The following is a 16,358-nucleotide window of genomic DNA, read 5'->3' as shown; positions in this document are numbered from 1 at the left end:
AGTGGACGTTCGCCGCCCACAGCGAGGTCGCACGAGAGGTAAGTATGTGTGACGGGGGTTACTAACTTTGTGCGACACGGGCAGCGATTTGCCCGTGACGCAAAAAGGACGGGGGCGGGTACGATCGATTGTGAAATCGCACAATCGGTCGTACCGTGTAAAGCAGGCTTTACAGTCCGTGTCCGCCCATCACTAGTGTTGGATCATGTTGAATGGCCATAGTAATAAAGCATCTTTCTTAAATACCGTCCTTTAGGATAATACAATTGCTAGGGAGAACAACAGGCAATGCGTACAAATAGTGACATTATTCATTTAATATTCACAAGACCCCAAGTAACAGTGAATATCTTTTTGAAACATTTTATTTTTATCCCAATGGTATAGCACTGTGCATTATAAAAGTGGCCGGAGCATGATGAAGAGAAGAAACATGAGGGCCACCAAGAGAGAAAGCAACAGACCACATTTGGAGAATCAGAGTATCATGTGTGCAAAGTATACTGAATCTAAACAAGCACCCCAAAACTGCTAGAAAGAAAATGAAATGATACTCAGAAGGCAAATATATATATACTAGAGCACTTACTGGAGGGACATTTGATGGTACTCGTTCCAGAGCTCGGCCACCAAATATAGCAAGTGAGACAGTCACACAGAACACCAGCACGTTCAAAGTCAAGATAGGTATAGTTACGACTGCTGAGACCAGATTACCCTCAACCAAAAACCCTCCCATGTCCGATTAACCACTCTGAGACAAGTTAACCAAAATACAAACTTTATTAGGAGAGCTTTATAAAATTGGTAAACATCTCTCATCTTTTGTTGTGGATGGAGGTCGGTCACAGCACAATTAACCATTATAAATAACCACTTTCAAAACGAAACTTTGTGCCAGGCCGGACTTCCGGCGCACTTTAGCCTTCGTAATTGAACTGTGTTCCTTGAAACCGCTGTGACTGTAAAAGAATAACCAAAAACTAGGGAGGGAGGGTGGGACAGCACCGTCCGGATCTCACAAGGTGAGGAGAGACCGGATCCCGGAAAAGAGGGAATATTTATAGGGGGGGAAGAAAGGGATTATGGGAACATTCCCATTGGACAAACCCTTTGGAAGGGGAGGAGGGAGAATCGGACATGAGAGGGGGACTTAACCCCTTACTACCCGGGCACAGCAGTCAGGGTGCATTCAGTAAAACACTGACATGCCCCTGAAGACTGCTGAGACCAGATTACCCTCAACCAAAAACCCTCCCATGTCCGATTAACCACTCTGAGACAAGTTAACCAAAATACAAACTTTATTAGGAGAGCTTTATAAAATTGGTAAACATCTCTCATCTTTTGTTGTGGATGGAGGTCGGTCACAGCACAATTAACCATTATAAATAACCACTTTCAAAACGAAACTTTGTGCCAGGCCGGACTTCCGGCGCACTTTAGCCTTCGTAATTGAACTGTGTTCCTTGAAACCGCCACGGAGGAGCAGAGGCCCTAGACTGTGCTCCGACCCCCACCCATAATGAACAAGGCCTGCTCAATACCGTCTTGCAGGCCTGATAAAAATATGTCCAGGCCAATATTATTCAAATGAACGCCATCGTTCAACATCAGGGAGGAATTGTCCCCTTCCAATTGCCAGTGTCTAACGACGATCCCTGCCTTAAAGCGGACAAAACGTGAAATACGTGAGTTGAGTGTCCGCCTCGAACGCTCCAGAGCTGCAGCTCCTTCGGCCTCTCGCCAGACAGGCCGGGAAATGACCTCGGACCAAACAAGGACAAGTTCAGGAAAAAAGGCATGAAACTTGTCCACGTCAGACCTCATTGTGGTGATAAGCTCCGCCAAACGGCGGGCACCGAGGTCATTTCCCCCGGCGTGAATGACGAGGACCACCGGAGTTAAAGCAGACCTCGCAATTTCCACAACCTCCGGTATAACTTGAGGCCATATGAGACCCCTGACGCCTCTCCAATTGACTTCGAAGCCCCGAAAGCCAAGGGCACGTCCTCCAGGTCGATTCTCAGCCCGCTGTCCTGCCCAGAAAATATAGGAGTGTCCCAATAACCAAATGACCGGTTTGGCAGCTCCTAAAAGAAGAAAACTGTCAGTGACACATGTACAAGAAGGCAAACCTGTGCAAAAGAAAATTGATTAAAGAAGCAGTAATTCTGGTCTAATATATCTCGCAAAACACGCAGAACGCCACCGGCCTATGCGCTGTATGACTTCATTAGGCAATCCCGCCCGGGCGGCCTCAGTCGCCGCCCCACTCCGAAAGGAGTGAGTACCAAATTCGCCGGCGGGCAAACCCAGGAACCGCAAACATTTTCGAAAAACGGCTAAAAATTGGAATCTCGTCAGGGGGGAACCATCTTCATGGACCAGGAAGGAAGAACTACCATGGCGCAAAGCGATATAGTGAAGGGTCAATGTAACAGGGCATACCGGACCATGAATAGCAAACAAAGATATCCAGCAGCCATTTCCGGTTTGATCGGTTTTAGATTTCCGAATTCTAATCCGTAAACCCCCATTACACAATGCGATGTCGTCGTGCCGAAGGCCCCCATGAGTGCCTCTGGCAGGAGAAACCAACTCACTAATGCGCAATGCGCCAAAAAAGGCAATAGCAAAAGAGGCGGAAAAGAGGGCAGACTCGAAAGGAGGAGGACAAACAGCGGAGATATGTCCGATGATACGAGAAAGAAGGCTAAAGGAAACCGGCCTTCTACACTCCCTTATGGGCTGCCCCCTACCCCACCCCTTAACTGCTTGCTGAACTATAAAAAACTTAGTAACGTCCGACCAACCTCGGAGTTTGAAATGAAAAGCAAGCCCAGACAATCGGTTCCGCGCTACCGCGCAGGAAGCACCTTTTTTATACAGATGGTATAGATACCGGCAGGTAACGTCCAGTCTAGCCGAATCAGAGGTAGAAACCGGATAATTAGCTGCAAAAATTAGCCATTCATCCCATGCCTTACCGTAAGCCAGCCAAGTCCTCGGGGCCAGTGAAGACGTCACCAAAGGCATCAGCTGCATTCCAGCAGGTCCCATATGCTGGGTGGACACGACATTCCCTCTGGTTGTGCCCGAGGACACAGCTGCCGAAATTTCTGAAATTGAAAACGGGAAAGTGAGTCAGCGATAGCGTTGCACCTGCCAGGAACATGGCGAGCCCTGAACCACATATTGAGCTCGAGGCACTGCAGCACAAAAAATCTAAGTAACTTTAAGACTGGCAAAGAGGATGAAGTCAGATGGTTTATCGCGTGCACAACAGACATATTATCAGTCCAGAATAAAATTCGTTTATTTCTGAAGGCTGGCCCCCAGATCACAACAGCTGTTACTATGGGGAACAATTCAAGGAGGGTCAGGTTGGACACAAAACCTCTGTCGTGCCAAGATTGGGGCCATTGCTCAGCACACCATTGCTCGCCAAAAATAACGCCAAAACCCAACGATCCCGATGCATCGGAAAAAAGTGATATTTCTTCATTGGAAAGAAAGTTATCCTGAAAACAAGTTTGACCATTATACCTGGATAGAAAATCATTCCAGATAAACAAATCAGCTCTCAAGCAGGGGGTAATCCTGATGCGATGATGAGGAAGGCGAATGCCTTTAGTGGCAAGTGATAACCTCCGGGAAAAAACTCGGCCCATTGGCATGACACGACAGGCGAATACAAGAAGGCCCAGCAAAGATTGCATCTGACGAAGGGTCACACTACGAACCGAACAAAAACCCATAATCAGAGAGCGCAGCTTTACTACCTTGTCATCCGGGAGGCGGAATAGCATTGAATTTGAATCTATTTCAATACCGAGGAAGGAAAGAACCTGGGAGGGGCCTACTGTTTTGTCCTTCGACAAAGGAACACCAAATCTGGACATCAAACTGCAAAACGAATCCAATAGAAGCTGGCAATGGGTGGAATCTTGAGGGCCAACAAAAAGAAAGTCATCAAGATAATGAATAATAGATTGGGAACCAGATTCCACCTTCACGGCCCATTCTAAAAAAGAACTGAATAGCTCAAAGTATGAGCAAGAGATTGAGCAACCCATGGGAAGGCATGTATCGTAATAATAAAAACCATCTACGAAACATCCCAACAGATGGTAGCAATCCGGGTGAACCGGGAGAAGGCGGAAAGCCGACTCAATATCTGACTTGGCCATCAAAGCCCCCGGTCCCGCTTGCCTAACTAACGCAACAGCTTTGTCGAAAGAGACATACGTGACTGACGCATCCGAATCGGGTATACCATCATTGACAGACAAACCTTTCGGATGTGAAAGGTGGTGAATTAAACGAAATTTCCCAGGCTCCTTCTTCGGGACGACCCCCAGCGGGGACACCCGTAAGTTGTAAAAAGGGGGTGATTCAAAAGGGCCCTTTAATCTGCCTTTTTCTAACTCACAGTTTATTTTATCAAGTAAAAATTGCATGAAGCTCCGTCGCAGACTTTAGGTTACGGGCAAAAAGGGGGTGTCTGTTAAGTTTAAAAGGAATAAAGAAACCAAAAGAGAAGCCGAAGCGCAGCTGCGCCGCCGCATCCTTATTGGGGTACCGGTCGAGCCACGGCCCCATCTCGGCTACGCTCACCGGCGTCCCGAGTCTCAGGTGGGTTTGACGGCTTTGTTGGCAATTTCGCCGAAGGGCGAGGGCATTTTGCCGCTGCGTGGGGGCCTCCGCAAGCAGAACATTCATGTTTATACCTGCAGAGACCAAAGAATCGGCAGTGCCCTTCGTTGAATTGCCAACATGTGCCGGGTCTACGGACGGCCACTGAACTGGAACCGGCGGAGTTGCCAGGGGCCGCGGAATGAAAGGGGGCTTTAGGAGTCATCATGAGGCGCAACCAGGAATCAGTAGCTTTAACCCCCCAACCCAAGTGAGGTTGCAGGGCCAAACGACGCCTGAAATCCTCATCATAACGCCACCACGCAGATCCGCCGTGCGCTTTGTATGCATTATAAATGGAATCAACATATATAAAAAGCTCCGAACAGCGTTCGGGGTGCTTCTGACCCATTACACCTCCCAATACAAAAAAGGCTTGCAGCCAGTTATTGATAGTTTTTGCGACCCTGGGTTTTTTGTCAAAAGGACGTTCGGCGGAACGCCTCTCTTTGTCAACCGTAAATTGGTCAGTGGAAACAAGCGACCAAATGTCTATGTAATCATTAGCCCATATTTTGTTGACCGTCTCTGGGTCAAGGTGAGAGCCCAAAGGGGACATACCACAAAAGAACGTGTCCTTATGTATATCAGCCCGAGGAGGAGGCTGAAATCTCTTCTCGGGCTGATTTCCAAGTAATAGGGGGTTAACCAGTATTTTATTACCCGGGGTATTTAAATGAGCTAACAGCGCTTTTAAAGACATAGCTGTATTATCACCTCCCCAAGCCCCAGAATAGTTGTACTCACCGACCGCTGGAGCATCTGTGGGATTCACCGATACATGTGGAGCCGTTACCAAGTCGGCAGCCTGTGGTTGAACCAAATAGGGTTCGGCATCTCTCCGGCGGCTTGATGTGCGACGAGAGCGCCTACTGGAAGTAATGGAGTCGCCGGATGACTCAGCCGTGGTTGATGGCGAACGCCATCTTGATGAGCGAGACCTACGGCTTCTCCGCGATGAACGTGACCGCCGCTCAGAATAAGCTGAGCGGCGACTGCGGTCCCTACTGTACCGCCTGCGTCTATATGGGCTGCGAGAACGTGAGGAGGAGTCGGAGGCAGCGGAGCGGTTTCCGCGCCCGCGGCGTCGCCTACCGCGGGCCGTGCTTCCAGCACCCGCAGCATCCTGAACAGGGAGAACCCGTGGTAAATTCTGCAGCTCAGGGGGCACAGCCATCGCCGGTTGTACTGCGGCTGGCAATGCCATCGCCGAAGGCGCAGCCGTTTGGAACGGCAGCACCTGCGGAGCCACGGGAGGCAAAGCCATACCCACCTGAGCTGCAAAAGGCAAGGCCATCATTCCAGGGGCAGCAGGAGGCACAGCCGTCACTACGGGCGCCGCAGGAGGCAAAGCCATCACCGCAGCAGCCGCAGGAGGTAAGGCCATCACTGCAGCTGCGGCAGGTGGCAAAGCCATTCCCCCCCCCCCCCGGGTTCATGGAATGTATTGACATTTGGGAAGGTATGATGTTGGAGGAAGCAGCAGCCCCCACCCTGCACACTTCTGAAGTAGTGCAGTGTGACAGAGAAGGGAACACAGTAGATGGTGGGGGCTGCAGACTATCAGCATGCTCCTCAGCCGATGAGGAGCTGCGGCTCTGATTACCTCCCATCCTATAAGGTGCGGGCGCTATGCAGGGAGGAGGGGTGAGCTGGTGCAGCAGGGCAGTTGTAGCAGGTGGGTTTTGGCGCGCAGGGACGTTATTTATTAAACTAAGCGGCGCCGCTTTGCCTGAGGGTGATGATAGGCTTGCGGCCGCCGCGTTCACTGCTGGGGGCGGGTGTGGGGACGCCACAGGGCGATTCGCGCGCGCCCGCCGTGCACGAGGAACGCGTGCACGCCGGGCGCGCGCGCGCGCCCCGCGCGCATGCGCAGTGGGGAGCTACATGCAGGGCTGAGACGCTCCGGAGGGCGGATTGTGCGGGCAGGCCGCCCGCCGGCCGGAGCGTGCGGTTGAGCCTCAGGGGGAGGGGAACGCTGCTCACCCAATATAGCAGCAAGCCATGCATCTCCCTCCCTCCTGAGTCTGTCCCTGACAGCCTGATTGAGCAAATCGGTCATCTCTCACCGGGAAGGCTGCTGACAGCACCGTCCGGATCTCACAAGGTGAGGAGAGACCGGATCCCGGAAAAGAGGGAATATTTATAGGGGGGAAGAAAGGGATTATGGGAACATTCCCATTGGACAAACCCTTTGGAAGGGGAGGAGGGAGAATCGGACATGAGAGGGGGACTTAACCCCTTACTACCCGGGCACAGCAGTCAGGGTGCATTCAGTAAAACACTGACATGCCCCTGAAAAATACTCCACCCTGAAAAAAAGAAACATACAAGTCCAATTAGTACAACTGGTATCAACAGCGAGCAAGGGGAGTGCCCTAAAGTGCTGTACATGGTACGTTATGGTTTGTGTCAGCAGAAGTATATAATCATATGTATGTTGACATATATGTTGTTTATATATGCAGTATAGGCTATATATAGGGCCTCCAATAGTGTGTTGCAGACACAAAGAAGGGGTTGAGGCTAAAGAATGGTCAGAGCTCTTGGAAGTTGAAGTGAGTGGTTCCCCCAAAATGGATCCCTATAATTTCCACATTTGGTGAGGAAATTGCCAAGATCATATGCTGCCACTGATCAATTTTGGGGAAAAGATTGTCAGAGATCACTCATTTTTGTATTCCATTCCACTTTTAATTTAACAAGCTCAAACTACCAATAATAAAGTGGTCCACTCTGATAGATGTTGGGTATTTTAAATCCGGTCGGTAACTATCTAACGCCACCTAAGAAAAGGTTGTTACAAGTGATTGGGTTGTGTAAATTACTCTTTTTAATTACATGCACTTTGACAGCAAGTTTACATGTAACTTATGGTATAACCAGGCTTCTATTTGCAACTAGGCACTGGACCACTGCCTAGGGCTGTGGGATGTGGGGGCAACACCAAAAGAGGGAAGAATTTTTTTATTTTACCTCATCTCCCCTCCATTAGACAGTCTAAAAAATCCACTGTCTTTTCGGAGGGGGAGAGGAGGGAAGCACGGACCTCTATTAATTTGCATTTGTATTTTTAAAACACAAATACAAATAATCTATGGATCTGATTGACCGCAGAAGTACTACCACCTGTACTTCCAGGGTCAGAGGAGTGTCAGTCAGCTCACTGCTCCAGCATGCTGTGGCTTCAAATTCTGCTGCCGTACATGCAGAGTGATGTCAGCCTGCTGCAGATGTCACAGCAGGGCCCCAAGAAGGAGGATGACACTGAAGCCAGGAGGGAGACAGACAGGTAAACGTCCATGGAACTGAAAATTCAGATGGGAGGGCTGACTAATGTTATAGGCTGGAGATTGGATAGGAGGGGGAAGCTAATGCTATAGTCTGGGGATTAGCAGGTGAGGCTAATGCTATGACTGGGGATTTGGGGGGGAGGGGTAGGCTAATATTATAGATTCAGACCTGTGGCTGCTGCTGGTCACAGCCAGAGTTGTGGCTGAGGATGCAGTGCTTCTCATGGTTGCATCACTATGTGTTTGTGTGGAATCACCAACGTAACCTCCTTGTCCTCCTCCTCCTCCCCATCTGATGAGCTACTCAACTGCATGTGTACCGCCCCAGCATCAGCAGCCAAGGCTGCTCGAATCCGGATCTGCGGTGGCTCGAGAGGTCTCCGGACCCGGGAAGGGTCGCACAGCCACTCCAAATAAAAGGGGGGTATTTACAGGGGGTTTTGTGTTTAGAGTTCGTGATGCCACCCACGGTGTGTGGTAAGGTGGAGTACCACTGCTGCTGTTGGGAGCGCCCGGTGGCGATGGGATGGCAGCCAGGTGTTTAACCTCTCCGTGGGAAGGAGGAATGCCTTGGGGCTTGGTGATGGTGAAGTGGGGATGCCGTTGGGGAAGAAAGGGTCACTGCGTACTCACTCAGTCCAATAACGCTGACATCAACAACTTGTAAACCGAAATTCTAAGCACCGCTGCAGCAGGGAGGGAGCACACCTGGATTCTATGGCCTATGGTGTTGCTTGTTAGCCTGTGACCTTTCCCTTGGCACCTTCTTTACTGGTTGGCCCCTGTAGTACAGAACTAGTCGGGTCCCGCTCACCCGTATGGCTAACGGAGTGAGCTTGCTCTCAGGGTTCATGCTTGGGATTTTCTGGACTGTGTATTGGGAAAGTCCTATCCCCCTCGTTGTGCTAGTACCCCGATTTTGGAGCAGGTGGAGAACGAATCTTGAAGACCTCGTCCTCGTCGGGTAAATTACCAGGACGCTTGAAGCTACTTCCCGGCCTAGGGTCCACATATTCCGTCGTGCCCTGGCCCCTGCCCGGAGATGGCACAAGGCTGCCGGCTGCCCTCCTCGGCAGTTCTGTGCCCCTTGACACGATCCCCTGTGACTGGGGTTCCAGCTCCTACCAGGCCCAGACCAACGTCTGCCACCTACTAGCATTAACAAGGAGCCCAGCTCCTGACCTCCTCCGACTGACTTGTGGCCTCTCCTCACGAGAGTCACCACACAACTGACTGCTCCTGAAACTCCTAACCCTCCTTAACCAACCCTCCAAGTGAGCGGTCCTATTCCCTTCAGGCTACCCATTAGTGTGTCTGGCGGGTGTGGTGCAGAGTGTTTCTAGGATTTTGATTAGCTTGTTCTTAGCAACACCAAATGCCAGGGACCCGTAACCAAGGAGGATCGGATACCGTGCAGAAGGGCAGATTGCACAATATCTTGTGACGACCTGATAGGCCATGGCGTCACACATGCCTCTTGGTTCACACCAAGCACAAAGTTGTATCTAAAGCTACATAATCAGGCTCTCTGTTGTCCCACTCCTCCTCTTCCTGACCTGACATCATAGAACAGTAAGCGTGAACCTCAGGTATCTGAGTCTCATTATTATCATCTCCACCCCTGGGGCTAACGTCAGTTGACAAGGGTCGGGATCTAGCTCGGACCCTAATTCGTCCGGGCCAGGATCCAACTGACAAAGGATGACCCAATTTTTGTTATCTGCCAATGTTGTAAATAACAACTCAGTAGAGAGAAAATTTCAAATAATGTGACTACTACAAGCATGAAGCGGCAGATGCACAACCAACATGCATTACTGTGGGAATCTTACTGCAATAAAATGGACACTACTGGGCATACCCAACCATTGTCCGACAAATAAACCGCATCTGCTGCATCTTCCTCCTGCTGCATCACTGTTGAAATTATTCTCATACAAGTTTCAGACCGCAGAACCTCCATTTCTTTACTCGCTACAGTCGGGGTGAGTGAGTGCCCGTCAGCTGTTACGGAAGTGACCATACCTGTTTTATTTTAACCCTTGTGAGACACCAAGGCCACATGCTGTGTGTTGCATGGAGCATACCTTCCTGCTGTGCAAATGTGCTGCCCCGTGCCAACAGCCGAGCTGCTCGGATCCGGATCCGCAGTGGCTCGAGGGGTCTCCGGACCCGGGGGTTGTGCGGCCACGCAAATTAAAGGGGGTATTTACAAGGGGATGTATTAGAGTTCGTGACACCACCTGTGGTAAGTGGTAATTAGGAGTACCACCGTTGCAGTTGGGGAGTACCCGGGGATGATGGAATGGGGCAGCCAGGTGTTGTGACCCTCCACGGGTAGAGGGGAATACCCCGGGGCTTGGTGATGGTGAGGTGGAGTGTCGTTGGATGCAAAAGGGGTCACTTGCATACTCACTCAGTCCATTAAGCTGACACCGACAACTGGATAAACCAAAATTCTGGATACCGCTGCCGCTGAGGGGAGTGTAGTTTGGCTCCCGTCCCCAATGGTGCTGCCTGGTGATCCATGACCTGCCTCCTGGCACTAAATTTACTTCTCTGTTGGTCCCGGTAGTATGGAACTTGCCGGGTCCCGCTCCCCACTATGGCTAAGTGTGGGAGCTTGTGCTCAGGGTTCACGCTTGGGATTTTCTGGATCGTTTTTAGTGGAAAGTCCTATCTCCCTTGTTGCGCTAGTGTGGCGCCCTGCACTAGTCAGGTCGTCCCAGGTAACACACACACCCCCCCACCCCCACTAGACAGTGACATTAGCCAAACACAAAACCCTTGTTGCCTCCCTCCAGGGTCTGATGTCCACACCAGGTAGGGCGGAGCCAAGCGGTTGGCCCCGCCCACCGAGGAGTTCACAGGCCTGGAGGCGGGAAAAGTTAGAAGTTGGAATTGAGTTGAGGAGGTGGAAGTGAGAGGAGTGAAGTGGAGAGTGTCTGGGTTGGTGGCCCAGGCACTGACAACAAGGTTGGCAGACGGTGGTGGCCGTCTGCAGGAGTGGTGAATCAACGCAGAACTGTAGGACCGGGGACGGGCGACAGCCCGCCGGTACCGACCGGGGAGCGAAGTGAAGCCAGCACACACAGGCAGGGCCATCAGACCCCGACTAGGCTTGGAGTACCCGTCAACAGTGAAATCCGAGTGTGACAGGAACCCCAGGGGTTTCCTAACAGCCAAAGACCCGTTAGAAGGCAACCGTCCGAACCGTGAGGGTATACAGCTACCGCCTAAGGCTAGAGACCCAATGGCCAGCGCCTGCAGGCAAACGGGCTCCTCCGGCACCCATACACCGGGGAGCAGACTACCGTTGGGGACCCATCGTAGTCAAGACAGTACACTAAGGTGCAGGGAAAGACAGCCGCCATCACCTGTCCGGGGAGAGACACTGCAGTCAGCTGCGGGACCCGTCCATCCAGCCGTTTGGTTTACCAGAGACTTTGTGCATCTCTTGTTGAGTGAGTACACCCGTGCCATCCGGCACCGCGCCGGGCTGTCCCCGCGACCCTGCACCTCACCTACCCTGCCTCCCCGTCTCACCACCGGGCCCCGGGACCACCAACCCCTACCCACGGAGGGGGAAAACAACATCCCAGCTGCTCCCTACCATCGCTCCCGGGATCCCCGTCACCAGCAGCGGTGGTACCCATCTTCACCACGACCCGTGGGTGGCGTCACGGACTAAATCCCCCAAGCCAACCACCCCTTTTCATTCATGGGCAAAGAGCGCCGCTCCAGTGCCCGGATCCGGCCCACCGCTCGAGCCACCGAGCAGCAGCCGCAGCAGCGCCGAACCCGAGCGTTAGCGAGAGCATCCGACAGCGTCCTCCCCGGCCGCGACACTAGTACCCCGATGTTAGAGCGGGTGGAGAGCGGATCTTGAAGGCTCCGTTCTCGTCGGGTAAATTGTCAGATTGCCTGAAGCTACTTCCTGACCTAGGGTCCACGTACCCCGTTGTGCCCTGGTCGCAGCGCGGTGATGGTGCAAGGCCACTGGCTATCCTCCTCGACAGATCCGTGCCCCTTGCCACGATCCCCTGCGACTGGGGGTCCAGCTCCTCTAGGCCCAGTCCACCGTCTGCCACCTAGATAGCTTCCTAGGAACCCTGCTCCTGACCTCCTTTCTCCTTCACTTCCAACACACAACTCCCTACTCCTGACACTCCTGAGCTTCCCTCTCCAAGCCCCCAAGTGGGTGACTCTATTCAACTCAAGCCGTCCACTGGTGTGTTTGGTGGGTGTGGTGCTGACTGTACCTAGGATTTGATTAGCTGATCTAGGCAACACCATACAGTTGGGGACATATAACCAAGAAGGAGGTGGATACTGCACGGGAGGGCAGATCGTGCAATACCCTGTGACGACCTGATTGTCCAGGGGTGTCACATTCCCCCTTGGTTAAACGTAGCTCGTCCTCGAGCTACAGGCTATCAGAGATTTATTATTTTTTTTTTTTTTTTTTTTAAACTGCAAAATAGAAAAGAATAACATTTTTATTTACAAGGTTCATCCCACATTAGGGAGGCTTGGCACTTAAACATTACTATAATTTGAGTTCATCAAACCAACAGTGGAACGCTACCGGTTAGGTTAGTAGCTGAAGCTCAACCTGCTCCGTTGCAGCCTCTTCCTGCGACAGTCCAGTCCCAATGTCCCGGATCCTATTAACCCGGCACCCAAACAACCTGACCCGCTGCATACCTATTCATGGGTCCATGACCAGGTTAAGGTCCCGGGTGTTGCAAAAGATGACTCTGGTGGGCACAGGAGGTGCAACTATTTACAATACACAAGTCTGTGTTGGTTACAACCAGTCCCATGAACATGGTCTGTTTTTACTACTAAACATTGGTGCATAAATACAACGAAGTCCATGCACCTGGTGCACACACTATAAAATCTTCTTTCCAATCAGGTAACTTTCTCTGTTGATTCAAACCTTGTTGATTAAAACACTGTTGTTTCCTAACATTTTTCTATATGAAAAATAACAAACTTTGTAAAACAATAAAAGAAAACACAGATTTGCTAACGGTTTTAACTCTTAAATGGCCTGCCACCGCTACCATCATCGCTGATACCTGGCTTCAAAGGCCGGCATGACTTTTCCATCACTCAAAACATGCTGCTTTACCTCCAGGGCACACCAGCCCCACTCTTTCAACTTCTCTTTGTTGGTGCGGGCAGCAATCTCCCGTCATCGCTGATCTTGGGTTGTCATATCCGGTTGCAGCTTTCGCTGGTGTCGTTCCTAGTAGGGGGCGTCAGTGTCCGGCCTCGGCTCCCTAACTGGCAATGGCTTTAGTTGTGCTTTTGCGGCCCCAACAGCTGTTGGGATGCCGTGCTGTGGTGGAACCGGCAGCTCTTCAGGCTCCACCTCCGCAATTGTGAAGAAACCGGGTTGCTGAGTCCGGGTGCTCCGCCTCTAAGGACGGGTCCGGTGATGCGGCCGGGTCTGGTCGGGCCGGTGTCGGGGTGACCGCTGTCGTGACCTGGTTGGGTGACGGAACCGGGGGTTCTGCAGCTGCGTCTTCATAAACGGGGGCTGAAGGTTCCGCTGCCATGGTGGGAGCAAGCAGCTCGGTGTCCGCCGAGGACGGGGTAGGTGGCGGCGAAGTGTTTGCCGGGAGCGCGGGCGGTCCGGATCCCACAGCCGCATCAGCCGGATTAGGGTAATCAACAGGAACTGGGTAACCGCTTACCCTCTCTTCACGTGGGATTTTGATCTCACGGGCTCGCACCGCCACCGCCAGGCTCCTCATCTCTTCCCTCCATTGATCCAATATGAACAGGAACTGCGTCTACATTCTTCTGCAAAGCTACTCCGTCTCTTCCTCAATCCAGGTCGCGGTCACGGGAACAGCACGTTTCGGTGACCAGCTCCGCTCCGCCATCTTTCCTCTGCGGGGTCCAGGAACGTTATCGCAGAGTCCCTGGCGTCCCTGCTTCTCTTCCGCTGCTACATGCCGTCACGCCCCCTCGGTCTTCGCCCACCACTCATTTTGGTGCTGTGGCCCTCTGGGAACTTCCGGTTCCGGCTCACTCTCAGGACGAAGGGTGGGGCTTCTACTTCGCGCGCTTTTGTGGAGAAGACAGCGTTTTGGCGCCAAAAGATGGCGGAAGATGGCTGAAATGGTGGGAAACGGGAATTGTGACTCGTGGTTTAGACTTCCAAGGTGCACGTCACCCAGGTAAGTGGGTCCTGCTCGTATCCTATTCGTGACGCCAGGAATTTGAGGTGTGCCGCCCCAGTGCCAGCAGCCGAGCTGCTCGGATCCGGATCCACGGTGGCTCGAGGGGTCTCTGGACCCGGGGGTCGTGCGGCCACTCAAATGAAAGGGGGTATTTACAGGGGGATGTATTAGAATTTGTGACGCCACCTGTGGTATGTGGTAATTGGGGAGTACCCAGGGATGATGGAATTGGGCAGCCAGGTGTTGTGACCCTCCACAGGTAGGGGGGAATACCCCGGGGCTCGGTGATGGTGAGGGGGAGTGCCGTTGGATGCAAAAGGGGTCATTTGCGTACTCACTCAGTCCATTAAGCTGACACCGACAACTGGATAAACCAAAGTTCTGGATACCGCTGCCGCTGACGGGAGAGTAGTATGGCTCCCGTCCCCAATGGTGCTGCCTGGTGATCCGTGACCTGCCTCCTGGCACTATGTTTACTCCTCTGTTGGTCCCGGTAGTATGGAACTTGCCGGGTCCCGCTCCCCACTATGGCTAAGTGTGGGAGCTTGCTCTCAGGGTTAACGCTTGGGATTTTCTGAACCGTTTTTAGTGGAAAGTCCTATCCCCCTCGTTGTGCTAGTACCCAGATTTTGTAGCGGGTGGAGAGCGGATCTTGAAGGTTTCATTCTCGTCGGGTAAATTGCCAGGTTGCCTGAAGCTACTTCCTGACCTAGGGTTCACGTACCCCGTCATCCCTGGTCGCAGCCCGGTGATGGTGCAAGGCCGCTGGCTGTCCTCCTTGACAGATCTGTGCCCCTTGCCACGATCCCCTGCGACCAGGGGTCCAGCTCCTCTAGGCCCAGATCACCGTCTGCCACCTATATAGCTTCCTAGGAGCCCTGCTCCTGATCTCCTCTCTCCTTCACTTCCAACACACAACTCCCTACTCCTGACACTTCTGACTTCCCCTCTCCAACCCCCCAAGTGGGCGACTCTATTCCACACAAGCCGTCCACTGGTGTGTTTGGTGGGTGTGGTGCTGACTGTACCTAGGATTTGATTAGCTGATCTAGGCAACACCATAGAGGGCAGATTGTGCAATACCCTGTGACGACATGATAGTCCAGGGTCGTCACACAAAGACACTATGGGGAAATGGGAGCTGGGGGCAATTGATGCCACTGTTCTGCTGTTTGCTTGAAATGTTTATAAATCTCAAGACTCCAAGATGGGTCTCCAAGTTGTGTCTTGTCTGCACTGGCAGGGGTGTGGGAGCAAGAGGGTTAATCCTGTCATTCTTGCACCTCTTGATTTTTAAAATTGAAATGCCAGGCCTATTTATTTTTAAAATTTAAATACCAGGCCACATCCTGTGTGTTGCATGGACCAAGTCTGTTACAGATGGACCTACTGATATGGTAATAGGTGAGAGTACACCAATATCAGTGGTCAGGGTCCACTGTGCAATGGTGGTAAACTGCAGCTGATAGCCTAGGGCTATACTGATCTTCAACAACACCCCGAATAATAATATACGCCTGTTTTACAAGTCACACAGGTGTAGACGCAGGTATAGTAAGTACCCCGAACCTGCATGTACAGTTTCTGTGTTCTAGGCCACACAGAAGCTGTAAGGAGGCAAGGTTGTGTCTTCTCTGTACTGGCATGCGTATGGGAGCAAGAGGCCTAATCTTGTCATTCATGCACCTTTTGAATTTTAAAATTGAAATGCTAGGCCACATCCTTTGTGTTGCATGGACCATACCTCCCTGCTGTGCAAAGACACTATGGGGAAATGGGGGGGAGCAATTGATGCCATTGTCCTGCTGTCTGACTGAAATATAAGATGGGTCTCCAAGCATTGCTTGTCTATACTGGCAGAGGGAGCAAGAGGCTTAATCCGGTCACTCATGCAGCTCTTAATTTTTAAAATTGAAATGTCAGGGCACTTCCTGTCTGTTGCATGGACCATACCTCACTGCTGTGCAAAGACACTATGGGGAAATGGGGGGGGGGTAGATGATGCAGCTGGGCTGTTATCTGCCTGATATGTTCTTAAATCTCAAGACTACAAGATGTGTCTCCAAGCTGTGTCTTGTCTGTTCTGACAGAGGTGTAAGGAGCAAGAGGCCTAATCATGTCACTTATGCACCTCTTGATTTTTAAAATTGAAATGGAAGGCCACTTC

The 16,358-nt window shown here is 51.7% G+C and overlaps 2 protein-coding genes across 3 annotated transcripts in view; both read right to left on the bottom strand.

Moving 5' to 3' along the window:
- Positions 1-16,358, bottom strand: part of LOC142311168 (membrane-spanning 4-domains subfamily A member 8-like) — a 167,928-nt gene that overhangs the window by 14,540 nt on the left and 137,030 nt on the right. The window lies entirely within an intron of this gene.
- LOC142311167 (uncharacterized) lies at positions 765-6,534 on the bottom strand. Its single transcript, XM_075349347.1, has 3 exons — positions 5,446-6,534; positions 2,991-3,122; positions 765-2,093 (listed from the first exon to the last, which is right to left on the bottom strand). The coding sequence occupies exons 1-3, from the start codon at positions 6,113-6,115 to the stop codon at positions 1,498-1,500; spliced, it is 1,398 nt and encodes a 465-aa protein (XP_075205462.1). The 5' UTR covers positions 6,116-6,534; the 3' UTR covers positions 765-1,497.

This window comes from Anomaloglossus baeobatrachus, chromosome 5, assembly GCF_048569485.1.
Source record: "Anomaloglossus baeobatrachus isolate aAnoBae1 chromosome 5, aAnoBae1.hap1, whole genome shotgun sequence".
NCBI lineage: Eukaryota > Metazoa > Chordata > Amphibia > Anura > Aromobatidae > Anomaloglossus > Anomaloglossus baeobatrachus.
Note: the sequence above shows the minus strand (reverse complement) of the source record. Positions and strands in the feature narration are given on the sequence as shown.

Bases quoted from the DNA above. Each gene is read 5' to 3' on its own strand.
- LOC142311167 (XM_075349347.1), bottom strand. From the start codon at position 6,115: ATGGCTTTGCCACCTGCCGCAGCTGCAGTGATGGCCTTACCTCCTGCG. The intron at 3,123-5,445 runs GTGAGTACAACT...TTTCAATTTCAG, and splicing joins CACAGATGCTCCAGCGGTCG to AAATTTCGGCAGCTGTGTCC. The intron at 2,094-2,990 runs GTAAGGCATGGG...TTCTTCTTTTAG, and splicing joins GAGGACTTGGCTGGCTTACG to GAGCTGCCAAACCGGTCATT.